Source organism: Hemiscyllium ocellatum, chromosome 2 (genome assembly GCF_020745735.1).
Source record: "Hemiscyllium ocellatum isolate sHemOce1 chromosome 2, sHemOce1.pat.X.cur, whole genome shotgun sequence".
In the NCBI taxonomy this organism is placed as follows: Eukaryota; Metazoa; Chordata; class Chondrichthyes; order Orectolobiformes; family Hemiscylliidae; genus Hemiscyllium; species Hemiscyllium ocellatum.
In genome coordinates, this window is record NC_083402.1 from 98,882,928 (window position 1) to 98,903,308 (window position 20,381).

General features: G+C 43.3%; 1 protein-coding gene across 4 annotated transcripts in view; it reads left to right on the forward strand.

Moving 5' to 3' along the window:
• Window positions 1-20,381, forward strand: part of frem1a (Fras1 related extracellular matrix 1a) — a 400,521-nt gene that overhangs the window by 118,931 nt on the left and 261,209 nt on the right. For all 4 annotated transcript variants that reach the window (XM_060838775.1, XM_060838786.1, XM_060838793.1 and 1 more), the window contains exons 4-5: window positions 2,023-2,333; window positions 8,947-9,122. In XM_060838775.1, coding sequence (XP_060694758.1) covers window positions 2,023-2,333; window positions 8,947-9,122 — 487 coding nt within the window. The remainder of the gene's footprint in view (window positions 1-2,022; window positions 2,334-8,946; window positions 9,123-20,381) is intronic.

Consider the following 20,381-nt stretch of genomic DNA (forward strand, 5'->3'; position numbering starts at 1 on the left):
CATTTTTGAAGAATTGAAGAAAAGCTCGACAGTAAGCATCACTCAATGGTTTTCAACATTGGCAATGGGAGGATAGAGGAAAATCAAACACAGAACTGTAGGAATTATGCCTTATTAAGAATAAAGTTGCTTATCCTTCTCTCTCAGTTAAATTATTTGTATAACCCACTAATGGCTAACCATGAGAGGGAATGGGCAAGTGAGCAGATCCTGTTGGCGTATGATCATTGCTCTGAAAATGTGGGTGAGAAGGAGAATTTCTCCTTTGACTCTAATCAGTGGCATGATGACTCAGAGGTTAGCACTGCTGCCTCACAGCACCAGAGTCCCAGGTTCGATTCCAGCCTCGGGTGACTGTATGCATGGAATTTGTGCATTCTCCCCATGTCTGCGTGGGTCCCCTCTGGGTGCTCCAGTTTCCTCCCACAGTCCAAAGATGTACAGGTCAGGTGAATTGGCCATGCTAAATTGTCCATAGTGTTAGGTGCATTACTCAGAGGGAAATAGGTCTGTGTGAGTTACTCTTCAGAGGATCAGTGTGGACTTGGGCCAAATGGCTTGTTTCCACACTGTAGAGAATCTAATCTCTCTGGCTACCATCCATGGAATGAAACCAGTCGGACTGCCTGGTATTGATCTCAGCACCAGCTATGACAATGTTAAAGACAGCCTTGTATTCCCTGTAAAGCCTGCAAAAGCTTCTGAGGGCTAATGCTGAAATTGGGATAGATGTGCCACCGACTCATCAAGCAACAGCCTGATATTGTCATATGGACAGAATCATAGCTTACACACTGATTTTATGTCTGGGACAGGGACTGCTGGAAAAACACAGGTTTGGCAGCAGGATGACAGAAAATCAGAGTTACAGTTTTGAGTCCAATGACTCGTCATCAGAACTCCATGCAGAACTGTGGATATTCATCAATAATTGCACAATGTTTAGCCCTGTTTATGATGACTCCGATATTGACACACTTCCTGTCCAAATGAAGCAAGGCCTGGACAATAGCCAGACTTGGGCTGACAAGTGGCAAATAACACTGACATCACACAAGTCCAGATAATGAGCATCTCCAACATGAGAGTATCTAACTATTTCCCCTTAACTTTCAATAGCTTATTATTACTGAATCCCTCATGAAAACTATCCTGTGAGTTACCATTGTCCAGAAATTAACTGGACCAACCATATAAACACCATAGCTATCAGGGTGGATCTGATGCTACAGCTTGTAATTCACCTCCTGACTCTCCAGAGACTGTCAACAATTCAGGAGTATGATGGTGTACCTTTCAATTGCTTGGAAGGGTGTAGCTCCAAAAATACTCAGTACTTGACACCAGTCAGGACAAAGCAGCCCACTTGATTGGCACCACATCCACAAGCATTCCGACACCACTGACCACTCAGTAGCTGCAGTGCATACCATCTGCAAGATGCAATATAGAAATCACCAAAGATTCTGAGACAGTATCTTCCAAACCCCTGACCATTTTCATCTCGAAAAACAAGTGCTGCAAGATAACCTGAAATTTCCCCTCTAAGTGATACACCATTATGACTTAAGACTTCATTGCCATTCCTTCACACTCCTTGGGTCAAAATCCTGGAATTAATTCCTAGATGCACTGTGGGTGTTCAACATATCAAAGATTTCAGTGGCTCATGAATACAGTTCCCCACCATCTTCTCCAGATTCACGAGGAAGGGCAAAAATGCTGGCCTCACAAATGATGCCCACATTCTCTTGAATGAATAAGTAAATGAATGACGAGGTTAAGTAGGCCAAGCCTGGTTGTGGGCTTTGGGTTTCTTACCTGCAATCAACCTAAGTTCGCTCTGGGGGAAGAAGATTGTGTAAGAACCCTAGGCTGTTGTTGTTTTTTCTGTCATCAGTAAAATATCATCTTTAGTTCACATTGTGTGTTTAATTATCTTTTAGCCAATACAACATATTACTATATTGCTCTTTTCAGTTTTAATTAATAATTTCCCACTTTTTTTCTTTTATGATACAGATTTACAGAGACAGAAACCTTCACAGAAACATTCATTTTAAAGGTTCACCTGCTGGATTCAGACTGCAACATCATTCAGCTGGGCTCGACATCATTGGAAGTCCCTGAGTTTTATGGTTTTTCTAATATAATCGATAGGAATGTGCTTACATTTGTCTATGATGTGGCGATGAACCTTGATTGTACTGTACACATTACTACTCAGGACACATTACTGCCAGCATATGGGCAACTTGTCATGGGAAAGCCTCCAGAAGGACCAGCTCGTGGTGACCAGCCAAACAGCTTCCTCCAAATTATGAAAAAATCCAGTGAGTTCATACTCTCTGTTGCATTATCATTTGAGCTGATGGAAAATTTAAAATGTAAAGCTTTTCTTTGAACAGTAGAGTTTACTGAGAATTCTAGTTTAAAACAGGATGACTTTGTTTTATCATGGAATCACAGATGGTGGTATAATGCACAAGGAGGCCATTCATTCTTTGTGCTTTTACCAGTTGTGTTAGCTACTCCACTACCATCTAGTGCCAATCTCCTGGCTTTTCTCCACATTGCCGCATACGTTTTCGATGGGGAGAAACAAAAATTCAGCATCCTAAGTCCTGGGCTTTAGGGAGTGGGTAAGTTTATGTAGAAATTGCATTCATTGAATAGGGCCTCAAGGTGAGGTGGGAGGGAAGTTAGAGTGGGGGGAGAAGAGATTTAAAGATTTAATTGATAGTGAGTAAGGAAATTCTCAGTGGGTCTGACAATTTCAATCTATTAGCATCATATTCACAGGATTTTGGGATTTAACTGTGGGTGCATGAGTTTCCTAGAATGTACCATTGAAGCTAAAGTGAGATCTTGGTTACAACTGTAAAAAATTCACATGAATGCCGAAACATTACAGCATAGTTGCTTGTTTAATTATGTGTAAATCAGTGTGCCTGTTCTGAGCAATTATCTTTATGGCTTTATTGGAGACTCTCAACATTTTGGTGTTCACATTCACCACTTCGATGGTTTGTACATCTGATTTCAATTTGGATTTCTGATCTATCAGGAATGATGTTTTAGCTTCAAAGCTGAAAAATGTGTTGCTGGAAAAGCACAGCAGGTCAGGCAGCATCCAAGGAGCAGGAAAATCGACGTTTCGGGCATAAGCCCTTCTTCAAAAATGACTCCAGCATCTGCAGTCCTCACTTTCTCCCTGTTTTAGCTTCAATCTTGGATGACAAACAAGATGGTGAGCATTTTCAACAGCACCAGGAGTGGAAGGAGAAGCACCAGATGGATATTGGCATATTTGCTGGGATATGATGGAAGTTTGCAAACAAAGGTGGCTTTCTACTGGTGTAGGAAACCATTAACTGCACAGATTAACTGTCCTTAAGGCACTACAGTTCACCAAGGACTGTTTGTGAACAGCAAAAAAATACACTCTGCCAAAGTAGAACTGGGGTGCAAACATTAAAAAAAATCCCAATATAGCTGTGCACAAGACTTCGAGGCAGCTGCCGTGCTGCTTTTGTTGGAACTTACCCTCCCACCTTGGTCACATCACAAATCAGAACAAACTTCCTGGAAAAGGTTGGTGACAACACTCCTGAGGAGCACAAATGACATTCTTGTGGAAACATTGTTTCTACCTCTGCAGATGTCTGCCCTATCAGCACTCTGTCTTTCTGCAGAAAAAAATCCTGTAAAGTTTTCCTCTTGGATGGAATTGGAAGGGGGTTAATATACTGGCAGGGAGATTTGCTAGAGCTGCTTGGGATGATTTAAACTGTGGGACCCAGGGAGATAGTGTCAAAAGAGATCAATCTGAGGCTGGAACAGTTGAGAAAATAAGTGAGTCAAACAGTCAGGGCATGCAGGAACAAAGCAGAGAACAAGCTAGGACTATAAATTAAACTGCATTTATTTCAATGCAAGAGATCAACAGGGAAGGCAGAAGAATTCAGGGCATGATTAAGAATATGGGACTGGGATATCATAGCAATTACAGAAACATGGCTCGGGGATGGACAGGACTGGCAGCTTAATGTTCCAGGATTCAAATGCTACAGGAAGGATAGAAAGGGAGGCAAGACAGGAGGGGGAAGTGGCGTTTTAAAAAGGGATTGCATTACAGCTGTACTGGGGAGCATATTAACAGAAATACATTCAGGGAAGTTATTTGGATGGAACTGAAAATGAGAAAGGGATATCACCTTAGTTAGATTGTATTACAGACCCCCGAATAGTAAGTAGGAAGTTGAGAAACAAATTTGTAATGAGATCTCAGATATCTGTAAAAATAATAGGGTGGTTATGGTAGGGGATTTTAACTTTCCAAACATAGACTGGGACTGCCATTTTGTTAAAGGTTTAGATGGAGAGGATTTTCATAAATGTATACAAGAAGATTTTCTGATTCAGTATGTGGATTTACCTATTTGCACAACTTGACCTACTCTTGGGAAATAAGGCAAGGGCAGGTGACTGTGGTGTCAGTGGGGGAGCACTTTGGGGCCAGCGACCACAATTCTATTAGATTTAAAGTAGTGATGGAAAAGGATAGACCAAATCTAAAATGTGAAGATCTAAATTGGAGGAAGGCTAAGTTTGATGGTATTAGGAAAGAATGATGCCTTCCAGCACATCTCATCCACTTACAGTGGCTCCGCCCTCAAACCCCACTCGTCCACCCGCAAAAAGGACAGAACCCTGCCCCCACCCCCTGTTCTCACCATTTCTATCACCTACAAACCAATCCCACCACCATAGATATTTCCCTCCCTACCCCATTCCGCTTTCTGTAAAGGTTGTTCCCTCCACAACTCCCTAGTTAGGTCCACTCCCCCCACCCACCCTTCCCTCCTGGCACCTTCCACTGCCACCGCAGGAATTGCAAAGTCTGTGCCCCGCTAATCTCCCTCCAAGGCCCTCACCTGCACTTCCACACATATCATTTACTGTATCTGTTGCTCCTGATGTGGTCTCCTGTACATTGTGGAAACAGGACACATATTTGCAGAGTGGTTTAGAGAACATCTCTGAGACACCCGCACCAGGCCCACTGACCTGTGGCCAAACACTTCAACTCCGCTCCCACTCTGCTGAGGACATGCAAGTCCAGGGCTGTCTCCATTGCCACTCCCTTACCACCCAACGCCTGGATGAAGAGCGCTTCATCTTCCTCCTCAGAACCCTCCAATCCTATGGCATCAATGTGGATTTCACCAGTTTCCTCATTTCCTTCTCCCTACCTTATCCCAGATCCAACCTTCCAATGCAGCACTACCCTCATGACCTGTCCTACCTGTCCATTTTTCTTCCCAAATATCTGCTCCACCCTCCTTTCTGACCTATCATCATTACCGCCCCCCTCCATCCACCTATTGCACTCTCAGTACCTTCTCACCAGCCCCACCCCCCTCCCATTTATCTCTCCATCCCCTTAGCTTACAGCCTCAGTCCTGATGAAGGGCGTTTGCCTGAAACATCGACTGTCCTGCTTCTCAGATGCTGCCTGACTTGCTGTGCTTTTCCAGCACTACACTCTCGACTCCAGCATTTGCAGTCCTCACTTTCACCAAGAACATACAAAAGCTGGTTGGGGACAGATGTTCACAGGTAAAGAGGTGGTTGGAAAATGGGAAGCCTTCAAAATGCGATAATGAGAGTCCAGGGACAGTATATTCCTGTTAGGGTGAAAGGAAAGGCTGGTAGGTATAAGGAATACTGGATGATTAGAGAAATTGAGGGTCTGTTTAAGAGAAAAAGGAAGCATATGTGAGGTATAGACAGGATAGATCGAGTGAATCCTTAGAGCATAAAGACAGTAAGAGTATACTTAAGAGGGAAATCAAGAAGGCAAAAAGGGGACATGAGAGAAATTTGGCAAATAGAGTTAAGGAGAATCCAAGGATTTTTACAAATGCATTAAGGACAAAAGGTAACTAGTGAGAAGATAGGGCCCCTCAAAGATCAGCATTGCGAACTTTGTGTGGAGCTGCAGGAGGTGGGGGGGATACTATTTGAGTATTTTGCATCAGGGCATGGAAGACACAGAGTATGGGGAAATAGATGGTGACATCTTGAATAATCTCCATAATACAGAGGAGGAAGTGTTGGATGTCTTGAAACACAAAAGTGGATAGATCCCCAGGGCCTGATCAGGTGTAGCCTAAAACTCTGTGGGACGCTAGGGAAATGATTGCTGGGCCCCTTGCTGAGAGATTTGTGCCATCAAAAGTCACATTTGAGGTGTCTGAAGACTGGAGGTTAGCAAACGTGATGCCACTTGGTGGGCAAGTTGTTGAAGGGAATCCTGATGGACAGGATGCACATGTATTTGGAAAGGCAAGGACTGATTAGGAATAATCAACATGGTTTTGTGTGTGGGAAATCACGTCTCATAAACTTGATTGAGTTTTTTCAAGAAGTGACAAAAAGGATTTATGAGGGCAGAGAGAAGGACGTGATCTGTGTGGACTTCAGTAAGGCATTCGACAAGGTTCCCTATGGGAGCAAGGTTAGGTCTCATGGAATACAGGGAGAACTAGCCATTTGGATACAGAACTGGTTCAAAGGTAGAAGATAGAGGGTGGTGGTGGAGGGTTGCTTTTCAGACTGGACCAGTGGAGTGCCACAAGGATCGGTGCTGGGACCTCTACTTTTTGTCATTTACATAAATGATTTGGAATCGAGCATAAGAGCTACAGTCAGTAAGTTTGCAGATGACACCAAAATTGGAGGTGAAGTGGTCAGCAAAGAGGGTAACCTCTGATTACAACAGGATCTGGACCAGATGGGCTAATGGGCTGAGAAGTGGCAGATGGAATTTAATTCCAATAAATGCGAGGTGCTGCATTTTGGGAAAGCAAACCTTAGCAGAACTTATACATTTAATGGTCAGATCCTAGGGTGTTTTGCTGAACAAAGATGTTGGAGTGCAGGTTCCTAGCTCTTTGAAAGTATAGTTGCAGGTAAATGGCATAGTGAAGAAGGCGTTGGGTATGCTTTCATTTATTGGTCAGTGTACTGCATTGAGTACAGGAGTTGTGAGGTCATGTTGCAGTTGTATATGACATTTATTAGGCCACTTTTGGAATATTGTATCCAAAGATGTGCAAGTTAGGTGAATTGGCCATGCAATAGAGGATGGTGTGAAACTTGAAAGGGTTCAGAAAAGATATTGCCAGGGTTGGAGGATTTGAGCAGTAGGGAGAGGTTGAATAGGCTCTGGCTGTTTTCCCTGATGTATTGGAGGCTGGCGGCTGACCTTATAGAGGTTTATAAAATTTTGAGGTGCATGGATAGGATAAATATACAAGGTCTTTTCCTTGGGATGGGGGTGGCACGGTGGCTCAGTGGTTGGCACTGCTGCCTCACAGTACCAGGGACCCATGTCGATTCCAGCCTTTGACAGCTGTCTGTGTGGTGTTTGCACATTCTCCCGTGTCTGTGTGGGTTTTCTCCTGTGCTCCGGTTTCCTCCCACAATCCAAAGATGTGCAAGTTAGGTGAATTGGCCATGCTAAATTACCCATAGTGCTATGTGCTAGTCAGAGGGAAATGGGTCTGGACGGGTTACTCTTCAGAGGGTCAATGTGGACTGGTTGGGCTGAAAGGCTTGTTTCTGCACTGTAGGGAATCTAATCTAATCTAAAATCCAGAATTAGAGAGCATAGGTTTAGGGCGAGAGAGGAAAGATATAAAAGAGAGTTAAGGGGCAACTTTTTCACGCAGAGGGTGGTACATGAGCTGCCAGAGGAAGTGATTGAGGCTGGTACAATTTCAACATTTAAAATGCTTCTGGATGGGAATATGAATAGAAAGAGTTTGGAGGGATTGCACTGTGTGCTGGCAAGTGAGTCTAAATTTAGCTTGGGATATCTGGTCGGTGTGGACGAGTTGGACAGAAGGGTTTTTTTCTGTGTTGTACATCACTATGGTTCTGTGACTAGGAACAGGGGAAGCTTTGAGGTGCTCAAACCAGTTTTACTGTTCAATAAGATCATGGCAGGAAAATGACCTATGTCTATTTACTCACCTTTTACACAATGCCAGGAAGGCTTGCCTGACATCTTCACCACAGTGTATGCCTGAGTAGCTTCTACATCATCCAGAGATCAAATGTCGATTGTGTCCACAGGGACATCATGTACAGATCTCAAGCATGGAGAGAGTAAGTGCAGGAGAATATACTAAAATAAACCTCATCCTGATGGCCACCTTTCCAGGCAAGTGCAGAGACCCTTGGTACAGAGGCACCAACTATCACTATGTACTGAGATTCTACCTGTCTCTGGGGTTGTGAATGATGTCTCTGGCTATATTGCCATGGAAATACTCCAAACAGTACCATCTGCTTTTGTGGAGGAATTTTTTCAGAAAAATCCTTTGACCACATGTCTGTCAGGCGGTAGTCAGCAAATAATATCCTGAGAATCCCTGGGGAAAGAAGAAACTCAATGCTGTTGGGTGGTTCCTTGAGCAGACTGTCAACGTCATTTAGCAGCTTGGCTGCTGTTGAGAAGGGCACTACCCATCAGATCTTTCATTTTACCTGGACACACTTTGTACTACTGCAAACCGCCTTTAAGAAGGCATCATAGATGCTTTCAGATTCCTAGCATTGAGGTGCATGATTTGCTGTGTTCTGACAACAGTTGAATGTTGAGGGAATGGAACCCCTCTACATTGTAGTCCATTCTAGTGTTGACATGTTGATAGACATCTTGTCAATGCCACCTTGTATTGAGTATTCATGAACCTCGATGCTCACTCCACCTGCTCTTTTCCAGAATACAGAGCTTCAGAGAACTAATTTATTTAACAGTGGATGACAAATTGGCAGATATTGCAATTGCTGCCCGTTCCAGTCTGGAAGGAGCTGAGGGATAAATGTTCCTGGTCACAGTCATATTAAAAGTGCTATCTTTGCTATGTTCAGGCAAGGAGAAGTCAAGCCAGGATAATTTGAAGGAGGTTCATGCTCTTAAAGTGAACTGTGAAGAGTTCCTGGTACTGGGTCTTCACTACCAACACCTCCGTCCCCCTTCTCCTGATGTCGACTATATCACCATTAGCTTGGAACTTGTCGACAGCAGAAGCAAAAACGTGCACAAGGTACATTGTTTAATTTTCTGCAACTTACTAATCATGCTCTTTTTTCCTGAAGTGGCATTTCACAGGCAGAAAGATATTTGCAACTTGTTCTTAGTTATTACTTTGTTAATTATTTTACATGTATTGTCTGCTTCAGCAGCTTTCAATGTTCACTGACTTGTACTGAAAACATACAAATAGTTTGAAGAGTCATTTCTTCTTGTAAAAGTATCAACTAAAACCTTTTTTTGTGTATAAATGCACAGTATCTGCATAATGTATAATAAAGTGTTGTAAATATTGAAAAAGTAAGTTATTTTCCTTCACATTTCCCCAAATTCATGGGATGTGGGCATAACTGGCTGGGCCAACATTTATAGCCCATCTCTAATAATCCTTTGAATTAAGTGGCTTGCTTGGACCATTTCAAAGGGTAGTTTAAGAATCAACCACATTGCTGTTGGCCTAGTGTAACAAGCAGGCCAGACTGGGTAAAAACAGAAGATTTCCTTTCTTGTAGGGCATCAATGAATCAGATTTTTTTGCAACAATGCATGATTGCCATGAGATTAGCTCAGGTAGATAGGCAGGAGGCAGAAGAATACAATAAACCAGGGAGCATCAGAAGGTGGAGAAGTCAACGTTTTGGGTGTAACCCTTCTTCAGGACTGGGGGTGAGTGTGGGGATGAGCTGCTGATAAAAAGGGGTGGGGAGGCCAGGATGGTAAGGGGGGGTGGAATAGGTGAACAGTAGTAGAGGGTACGATTTGGTTGGTCAATGGGAGGAATGAATGTGGTTGGTAGCTAGAAGGAAGGGTTGATCAGAAGAATGGGAAGGAGAGGGAAGTGAGTCAGATGATGGGAAGGCAAGTTATTTGAAATTGGAGGACTCAATGTTGAGTCCTCCTGACTGTGGGATCAACAGGTGAAAGATGAGGCGTGTCCAATTTGTGGTCTGATCCGTTGTGGCACTGGAGGAGGCCAAGATAGTCATGTCGGAAAGGGAATGGAAAGGGGAATTAAAATGAGCAATGACTGAAAGGTCAGGTCAGCCCCTGTGGGCCTGGCTGAGATACTCAGCGAAATGTATCCTTAGTTTATATTTGGTCTCCCTGATATAAAGAAGACCACATCGGGAGCATGGGATACAGTAAACTAGGTTGGAGGACAAGTAAATGAACCTCTGTCTCACCTGGAAGGACTGTTTGGGGCCCGGGATGAAGGTAGAGGAGTGGTGTGCTGACAGGTTTTGAATCTTTTCCAGTTGCAGGGGAAGTACCTGGGGGTCCAGGGGTGTTGAACTAGAATTAGAATTCCTACAATGTGGAAACAAGCCCTTTGGCCCAACAAGTTCATGCCTCTCTCCGAAGAGTATCCCTACATTACCCTACATTTCCTCTGGCTAGTGCACCTAACCGATATATCCCTGAACACTGTGGACAATTTAGCATGGCAAATTCACCAAACCTGCACATCTTTGGACTGTGGGAGGAAACCAGAGCACCTGAAGGAAACCCATGCAGACACCGGGAGAATATGCAAACTCCATACAGACAGTTGCCCAAGGCTAGAAAAGAATCCGGGTCCCTGGCGCTGTGAGGCAGCAGTATTAACCACTGAACCACTGTGTCTCCCACTGGTGGGAACAAAGATTGGCAAAAGGAAAGGTCCTTGCGGAAGGCAGAGAGGGGAGAGGAGGGAAAGGCTTTCTTGGTGGGGTGTAATTGGAGTTGGCAAAAATGTTTAATGATGTTGGATGCAGAGACTGTTAGGTTGGTAGATGAGGACAAGGGGTCCCTGTCTTTATTGTGTTGAGAGGGGGTGTGGTCTTAAAGCAGTGGAATGGGAAATGGAGGCGGTGTGATGGAGGGGTCTGTATGGATGACAGAGGGGGGAAAGCACGTTGTCCAAAATTGGTGGACATCTTGGATGCTTGGGAGTGGAATGTTTCCTTGTCTGAATAGATATATTGGAGGGGGAGGAATTGGGTGAATAGGATGGAGTTCTTGCAGGATACTGGGTGCGAGGAGGTGTAGTCCAGGTAGTGTGAGAGTCTGGGTTTATAGTAAACGACCCTCTAGAGACTGTTGCTGGAGATGGAAATCGGGAGGTTTATGGGAAAAGCAGGTAAAATTTTAATCATGAGACGATGTGAAAAAAGGCAATGACATCATTAGGATAAAAGAACAGAAAATGATATACCACTGCAGTGTGGGTTGCATTTTGCTACTGAGACAGAAGATGTGATGCAATAGTTTGCATAACTGCTGAATCAGCGTTCAACAGTGAGCCAGATTGAGTTAATGGTTTAACAGCACTTGTACTCTGATCTAATGTGATCCAAATTTGATTAAATTTAGTTTGGTCTTGGAAAGGTATTAATGTAAACAACACAGATTACTTAAGCAGGTGAGAGGCGATAACCAGCAAAGTCGAAAACAGCTGAATGATGGTTGTTTGGAAATTGCTAGAATCTGTGATTAATATTGGAGTGCTGAAAACCTTTCTTCAAATCTTCTTGCTTCTGGATAGTTGGAGACCAGGTGTATACTGGAAGATATTCACCTATTATATATTGTAAATGGAAGCATGGAATATGGATATCTCAGTAGTTTAAGAGAATGTTGAGAAAGTAAGCCAAATAGATTTAGGTATAGGTAAATGTGAGGTCATCTGTAAAAGAGCAGGATATTTTCTAAATGGGTCAGAGCTAAAAGCTGGAGATTGTGAGGGGTAGGAAGTGGGAGTGGGGGATGAGGGGATAGTAGTGAGGGGTGGAGGTAGATCAGATACAGAGTTCAATAAAGTGTGATGGGCAGTTACAGAAAATAATCCAAAAGTTTAAGCTAACACTGACCTTTTTTTCTGGAGGACATGACTGCAAATGGCTAGCAGTCAAACTTCGGTAATGAAAGTCCTGGTCAAAGATAGAGGATGATGTAGTTGATTCTGTGAATAGTGTCTTGAATCTAAATAAAGCAAGCCACAATAGTATGAGGTGCGATATAATATATTGGGGAACATTAGCAAATTGGCAAAGCAAAACATTTCACGAAAGAATAAAATGCAACGTTACTCATTCCTCTCTGGCACAAAAATAAAACAGGAAAAATGGCCCAGCCGTGGCTAACAAGGAAATTATAGATAGTGTTAGATCCAAGGAAGGGTATAGAAATTAGCCAAAAAAAGCAGCAGACCTGAGGATGTGGAGCAATATTTGTTTCAGCAAAGGAGGACTAAAAGGATTGACTGAGAAGAGGCTGGTAGAGAATTAGCTTGTGGAGAAAACAGAAATAGGTTGTAAAAGCTTTGCTAAGTATGTGAAGAGAAAAAGACTATTGAAGACAAATTTAGGTTGCTTACAATCAGAGTTAGGGTTAGTTATAACGATAAACAAGGAGATGTTAGATAAATTAAATACATGCATAGAACGTAGAACAGTACAGCAAAGTACAGGCCCTTTGGCCCATGATGTTGTGTTGAGCATTTATCTTAATCTAAGATCAACTTAACCTACACATCCCTCAATTTACTGCTGTCTATGTCCAAGCAGTCATTGAAATGTCCTTAATGTCGCTGACACTACTACCACTGCTGGCAGTGCATTCCACCCACCCACCACTCTCTGCATAAAGAACCTACCTTTGACATCTCCCCTAAATCTTCCTCCAGTCATCTTAAAATTATGACCCTTCATGACAACCATTTCTGCTCTTGGGTAAAGTCTCTGGCTATCTACTCTATCTATGCCTGTTATTACCTTGTACAGCTCTATCGCGTCACCTTGCTTCCTCCTTTGCTCCAGTGTGAAAAGCCCTAGCTCACTCAACCTCCCTTCATACGACAAGCCCTCCAATCCAGGCAGCATCCTGTTAAATCTCCTCTGCACCCTCTCTAAAGCATCTACATCCTCTTATAATGAGGTGAGCAGAACTGGACACAATATTTCCAGGGTGTAGGTTTGCTCGCTTGAGTTGTAGGTTTGATATCCAGATGTTTCATTACCTGGCTAGGTAACATCATCAGTGGCAACCTCCAAGTGAAGCAAAGCTGTTGTCTCCTGCTTTCTATTTATATGTTTGTCCTGGATGGGGTTCCTGGGGTTTGTGGTGATGTCATTTCCTGTTCGTTTTCTGAGTGGTTGATAGATGGTATCTAGATCTATGTATTTGTTTATGGCATTGTGATTGGAGTGCCAGGCCCCTAGGAATTCTCTGGCATGTCTTTGCTTAGCCTGTCCCAGGACAGATGCGTTGTCCCAGTCGAAATGGTAATTTTTTTCATCCATGTGTAAACCTTCTCTCCCTCGTAGCCCTACTCATGGATGAAAAAAAACACCATTTCGACTGGGACAACTCAATCCCCCATTACTGAAAGTCAAAATACCTTACATCTTCTTAACAACTTCATTAACTTGGATGGTGACTTTGAAAGTCTATGTACGTGGACCCCAAGATCTCACTGTTCTTCCACACCGCCAAGGATCCTGTCTTTAACCCTGTACTCAACATTCAAATTGATCTTCCAAAATGAATCACTTCACATTTATCCAGGTTGAACTCCATCTGCCACTTTGTAGCCCAGCTCTGTAACCTGCCAATGTCTTGTTGTAGCCTGCAACAACCCTCACCACTATCTATAACATCACCGACCTTCTTTGGCAAACTTACTAACCCACCCTTCTACTTCTTCATCCAAGTCATTTATAAAAACTACAAAGAGCAGAGGCCCAAGAACAGATCCTTGTGGGATACCACTGACCTCCAGGTGGAATATTTTCCATTCACTACCACACGTTGTCTTCTATTGGCTAGCCAATTCTGTATCCAGGGAGCCAAATTTCCCTGTATCCCATACCTTCTAATTTTCTGAATGCACCTACCATGTGGTGCCTTATCAAATGCCTTACTGAAATCCATACATACCACATTCACTGTTCAACTTTCGTAAACTTGTCTTGTCACATCCTCAAAGAACTCAATAAGGCTTGTGAGGCATAACTTGCCTCTCAAAGCCATGCTGACTAGCTTTAATCAAACTATGTTTTTCCAAATAGTCATAAATCCTATCTCTCAGAATCCTTTCCACTACCTTGCTTACCACAAACTTAAGACTGACTGGCCTGTAATTCCCAGGGATTTCCCTATTCCCTTTCTCGAACAGAGGAACAACATGTGTCTCCCTCCAATCATTCCATAGTATTCCCTTGGAGAGTGAGGATGTAAAAATATCGTCAGAGGGGCAGCAATCTCATTCCTCACTTCCTGTAGTAACCTTGGATATACCTGGTTCGGCCACGGATAAGTCTCTCATCTGTTAGAATAACTGTTCCAGTTAAACTGAAAATGTAACTTCTTAAAAACGTTTTGTGATTTACAAATGAAAAATGTGAAACTAACAGGGTCATTCTAACAGATGAGAGACTTAAGAAACAATCAATGTATTTTTCAATATATAATTTCAGTTACATCACACTGTAAACCTTTGCTATAAATTTTGTGCCTTACATTTGTGTACTCCACAACCACTTGATAAAGGAGCAGCACTCCGAAAGCTAGTGCTTCCAATTAAATCTGTTGGACAATAACCTGGTGTTGTGTGATTTTTAACTTTGTACACCCCAGTCCAACACTGGCATCTCCAAATCATATACCCTTCATGACTTTGTAGACCTCAATCAGGTCCCCCTCAATCTCCTTTTTTCGAATGAAAACAATCCTAACCTACTCAACCCCTCTTCATAGCTAACACCTTCCATACCAGGCAACATCCTCGTAAACGTTCTCTGCACACTCTCCAAAGCGTCCACATCCTTTTTGGAATGTGGTGAGCAGAACAATACACAGTATTCTAAATGCTGCTGAACCAATGTCTTGCATAATTTTAACATGACCTGCCAGCTCTCACACTCAATACCCTGCCCGATGAAGGCAAGCATAACCTATGCCTTCTTGACCTGTGCAGCAATCTTCAGGGTACAATGGACCTGAACTTCCAGATCTCTCTGCTCATCAACTTTTCCCAAGGCTCTTCCATTTACTGGATAATTTGCTCTAGAATTAGACTTCCCAAAATGCATCACTTCACAGTTACCTGGATTGAACGCCATCTGCCACTTCTCCGTCCAAATCTCCAGTCTATCTATATTCTCCTGTATTCTCTGACAGTCCCCTGTGCTTTCTGTTACTCCACCAACATCTGCAAACTTACTGATTAGGCCAACAATGCCCTCTTCCAGATCATTTATGTATAGCACAAACAACAAGAGATGTGTTCAACTTTTTGTTTTAATTTTAATCTAGAGTGGGTGGCACGGTGGCACAGTAGGCGGCACGGTGGCACAGTGGTTAGCACTGCTGCCTCACAGCACCTGAGACCCGGGTTCAATTCGCGACTCAGGCGACTGACTGTGTGGAGTTTGCACGTTCTCCCCGTGTCTGCGTGGGTTTCCTCCGGGTGCTCCGGTTTCCTCCCACAATCCAAAGATGTGCGGGTCAGGTGAATTGGCCATGCTAAATTGCCCATAGTGTTAGGTAAGGGGTAAATGTAGGGGTATGGGTGGGTTGCGCTTCGGCGGGTCGGTGTGGACTTGTTTTGCCGAAGGGCCTGTTTCCACACTGTAAGTAATCTAATCTAAATGTAGCCCCACCACTGATTCCTGTGGAACACCACTGGTCACCTTTCTCCATTTTGAGAAACTCCCTTCAACTACTACTCTGTCTCAACCAGTTCTTTATCCACCTAGCTAGAACACCCTGCACACCATGTGACTTCACTTTCTCCATTAGTTTCCCATGGGGAACCTTATCAAACACCTTACTAAAGTCCATGTATATAACATCTACAGCCCTTCCTTCATCTATTAACTTGTTCATTTCCTCAAAGGACTCTAAGTTGGTAAGACATGATCGCTCCCACACAAAACCATATTGCCTATCACTGATAAGCCCATTCTTTTCTAAATATAAATAGATTTTATCTCTCAGTACCTTCTCCAGCAACTTTCCCACTATTGATGTCAGGCTCACTGATATGTAGTTACCTGGAACATCTCTACTACCCTTCTTGTACAGGGAGACAACATGAACAACCTTCCAGTTCTCCAGTACCTCACCTGTATTTAAGGATGCCACAAAGATAGCTGTCAGGGCCCCAATTATTTCCTCTCTTGCCTCCCTCAGCAATCTGGAATTGATCCCATCCTGTCCTGAGGATTTGACCAACTTAAATACCTCTAGCCTACCCAACACATCTTCCCTACTTATGTCAGAGTAATCAAACTTCTGTCTCTAATCTTAACATTCATCATGTCCATCTCCTCAGTGACTACTGATGCAAAATAATTATTCAGAACCTCACCCATTTTCTCAGGTATGACACAGTCTTCCTTCCTTATCCTTTAGTGGACAAATCCTTTCGCTAGTTACCCGCTTGCTTCTTGTATAAGAATACAAGGCTTTAGGATTCTCCTTAATTCTGCTCGCTAAAGCTATTTCATGACACCGCTTGATTCCTCGTTTAAGACTGCTCCTACTTTTCCGATATTCCTCCAGGGCCCATTCTGTTCTTAGCTAACTGGACCTGATGTCCGCTTATCTTTTCCACTTGGCTGGTCATACGATTTCTCCTGTCATCCATGGTTCACGAATCTTGCCTTTCCTAATCTTTGCTTTCAATGGGACATGCCTATCCTGCACTATCTTTAACGTATCTTCGAAAGTCTCCACATATCAAATGTGGACTTTCCTTCAAATTGTTGTGTCCATCCTCATTTCCCAGCTCCTGCTTAATTTTGATATAATTGGCCTTAGAACTCATCCCTTAGGACCACACTCATCTTTGTCTATGAGTATTCTAAAACTTACAGAATTATGGTCACTGTTGCCAAAGAAATCCCTCACTGCAACTTCCACCAGCTGGCCTGGCTCATTCCCCAACACCAGGTCCAAATTGGCCCCTTCCCTCATTGGACTATTGACATACTGCTCGAGAAAACTCTCCTGGACGCTTCTTACAAATTCTGCCCCATCCAGACCTCTGACACTAAGTGGATCCCAGTCAATGTTGGGAAAATTAAAATCTCCCATCACCTCTACCTCTACCATGTTGCCTCTACATCTTTCCATATTCTGTTTACCTATTTGTTCTTCTACCTCACGCTCACTGTTGGGAGGCCTGTATTACAGCCCCAACAATGCACCCTTCTTATTTCTCAGCTCCACCCATAATGCCTCACTACTCAAGACCTCTATAGTGTCCTCCTTCAGTATAGCCATGATATCATCCCTGACCAGCAATGCAACTCCTCCTTTTACTTTCCTCACCATCCTGTCTGAAGTGTCTACATCCTGGAACATTTAGTTGCCAATCATGTCCTTCCTTCAACCAAGTCTCTGTGATTGCAATAACATCATACTGCCAGGCACCAATTCAAGCCCTAAATTCATCTGTCTTATCCACTATTTTCCTCGCAATAAATTGGCCACATCAGGCCATTGTTCTTTTGTGTTCATCTGCTCTGTATTCTGGGTAATCCAAGATGGAGGATAGGAAAAATTTCTGGCTGTAACAGCTGCTCCTTTTTTGAGGTATTTCAGGAGGTGATTTCCTCGAATTGCAGGAACAGCAATTACTGTTTTATATGCTGTTGCATTGTTTTGGAACTTTGGAAAAAAATGTCAAAATGACAGCAGTTTTAAAAGGGAGATGAACAGACAAAGGAAGCACATGGTGAGGTCATTGCAAGAGAGAGAAAGAGAGAACCTGCACAGTTACTGCCTTTAATGCTTGAATTCATGTATCGCTGGACATCTGAGTACATCTGGGAAAATTATCAAACAGTGAAATTCACAACTGATCTTGGAGGAACTGTTGGGCAAAGTTCACAGCACAGATTCAGATAAGTTAATCGTTGTTTTAAGTCTGTCCAAGAGAAAGGCTGCAGTAGTGAGTATAGTGGATTCTTTCTTGATTATATGTTTTTGAGAGATGTCTCTTGATTAACCTTAAAATATAAGCCATAACTATTAATTTAACATGGGGCAGTGTTTGTAGAGGAATAAGACGGTGTTATTTTCTGGGTCTGTAGATTGTGAAGGAGCAAAAATGGCCTTTAATAGAGATGTACTTCTTGCCAGATGTGGGAGTTTAAAGAGAGTTTAAGGGTTACTGCGGATTATATCTGCCATAAATGCTGCTGTCTGCGAATCTTATCAGATCAAATGGATCGGTTGGAGAGACGGTTAGAAGCAATGAGGAATTTGCAACAGCAACAGTATTTGATGGATGGCAGTTATAGGAAGGGGGGAATGTCTCAGATACAGTCACATATATGGATTATCTCATCTATGTGACTGTATTTGAGGTAAGAGAGGCAACTAGTGCAGGAGTCTTTTGTGGATATACCCATTTCAAACATATATGCTGTTTTCAAAAATGTAGGGGGTGATTGATTCTCAGGGGAATGGACCACGAACAGCCAAGTTTCTGGCTCCACTGCAATGAGGGATACATCGGGTTCCAAGAGATCAATTGTGTTCAGGGATTCTCTAGTTCAAGGTACATACAGACGTTTCTGTGGCCAGTAGCGAAAAAGCAGAATGGTATGTTGCTTCCCTGGTGCCAGGATCAAGTATGTCTCAGAGAAGGTGCAGAATGTTCTCACGAGGAGAGAGGCCAACAAGAGGTCATTGTCCACATCGGAACCAACAACATAGGAAGGGAAAAGGTTGAGATTCTGAAGTGAGATTACAGAGAGTCAGGCAGGAATTTAAAAAGGTCCTTGAGAGTAGTAATATCTGGATTACTCCCGGTGCTACGAGCTAGGGAAGGCAAGAATAGGAGGATGGAGTAGATGAATGCATGGCTGAGGAGCTGATGTATGTCCAGAACTAGAGGGCATAGGTTTAGGGTGAGAGGGGAAAAATACAAAACAGATCTATGGGGCAACTTTTTCATGCAGAGGGTGGTACGTGTATGGAATGAGCTGCCAGAGGAAGTGATAGAGGCTGGTACAATTGCAATATTTAAGAGGCATTTGGATAGGTATATGAAGAGGAAGGGTTTGGAGGGATATGGGCTGGGTGCTGGCAGGTGGGACTGGATTAGGTTGGGATATCTGGTCAGCATGGATGGATTGGACTGAGGGTCTGTTTCCATGCTGTAGATCTCTGATTCTATGACTCTGTCTACTCTTCCCCTTATTAATGCTACCTTCATGATTCTTACAGTCTCCACCTCGCTGTCTAATTGTCTTCCCTTCTGGTTCCCAGCCTCCTGCCACATTAGTTTAAAACCTCCCCAACAGCAGTAGCAAATCTCCCCCAAGGACATTATTTCCAGTTTGGTCCAGGTGTAGACCATCCGATTTGTAATAATCACACCTTCCCCAGAACCGGTCCCAATGTCCAACAAATCTGAACCCCTCCCTCCTACAACATACCTCAAGGCACATGTTCATCCTGCATATTCTTCCATTTCTACGCTGGCTAGCATGTGGCACTGGTAGTAATCCTGAGATCACTACCTTTTGAGGATCTCCTTTTTAACTTTTCGCCTAGCTCCCTGAATTCTGCTTTCAGGACCTCATCTTTTTTACTAATATTGTTAGTGCTGTTTACCATTCCCTTTTAGAATGCTCTGCAGTCAATCAGTGCAGATTGACCCTGCCACCTGGGAGGCAATATACCATCCGACAGTCCCATTTTCAGTTTATCTATGCCCTTTACAATGGAATTCCCTAGGACTATAGCCCTACGAGTCTTTTTCCCATCCCAACAGCAGTGCCTTCCATGGTGCCATGATCTTGGCAACTGCTGCCCTCCCCTGATGAGCCATCTCCCCCAACAATATCCAAAACGGTATACCTGTTTTGGAGGGAGATGACCGCGGGGGACACCTGCACTGCCTTTCTAAACTTTTTCTGCCATTTGGTCACCCATTCACTGTCCCCCCTCAGCAATTTTAACCTGCGGTAGGACCAGTTCACTAAACGTGCTATCTATGACCTCCTCAACATCACAGATGCTCCATAGTGAGTCCATCTGCAGCTCCAGAGCCGTCATACAGTCAAACAAGAACTGCAACTGGACACACTTGCAAGTGTAACAGTCAGGAACGTCACACTCATTCCTAAGCTCCACATCAAGCAAGAGGCACATGCCATGGACCTGAGGACGCCTGCCATTGTAAGTCTTAGCTTTATATCAACTAACTAAAACCAAACAATGCACTTTAATATATGAAAAAAAAGAGAGAAAAACTAAATACCTTACCTTACAG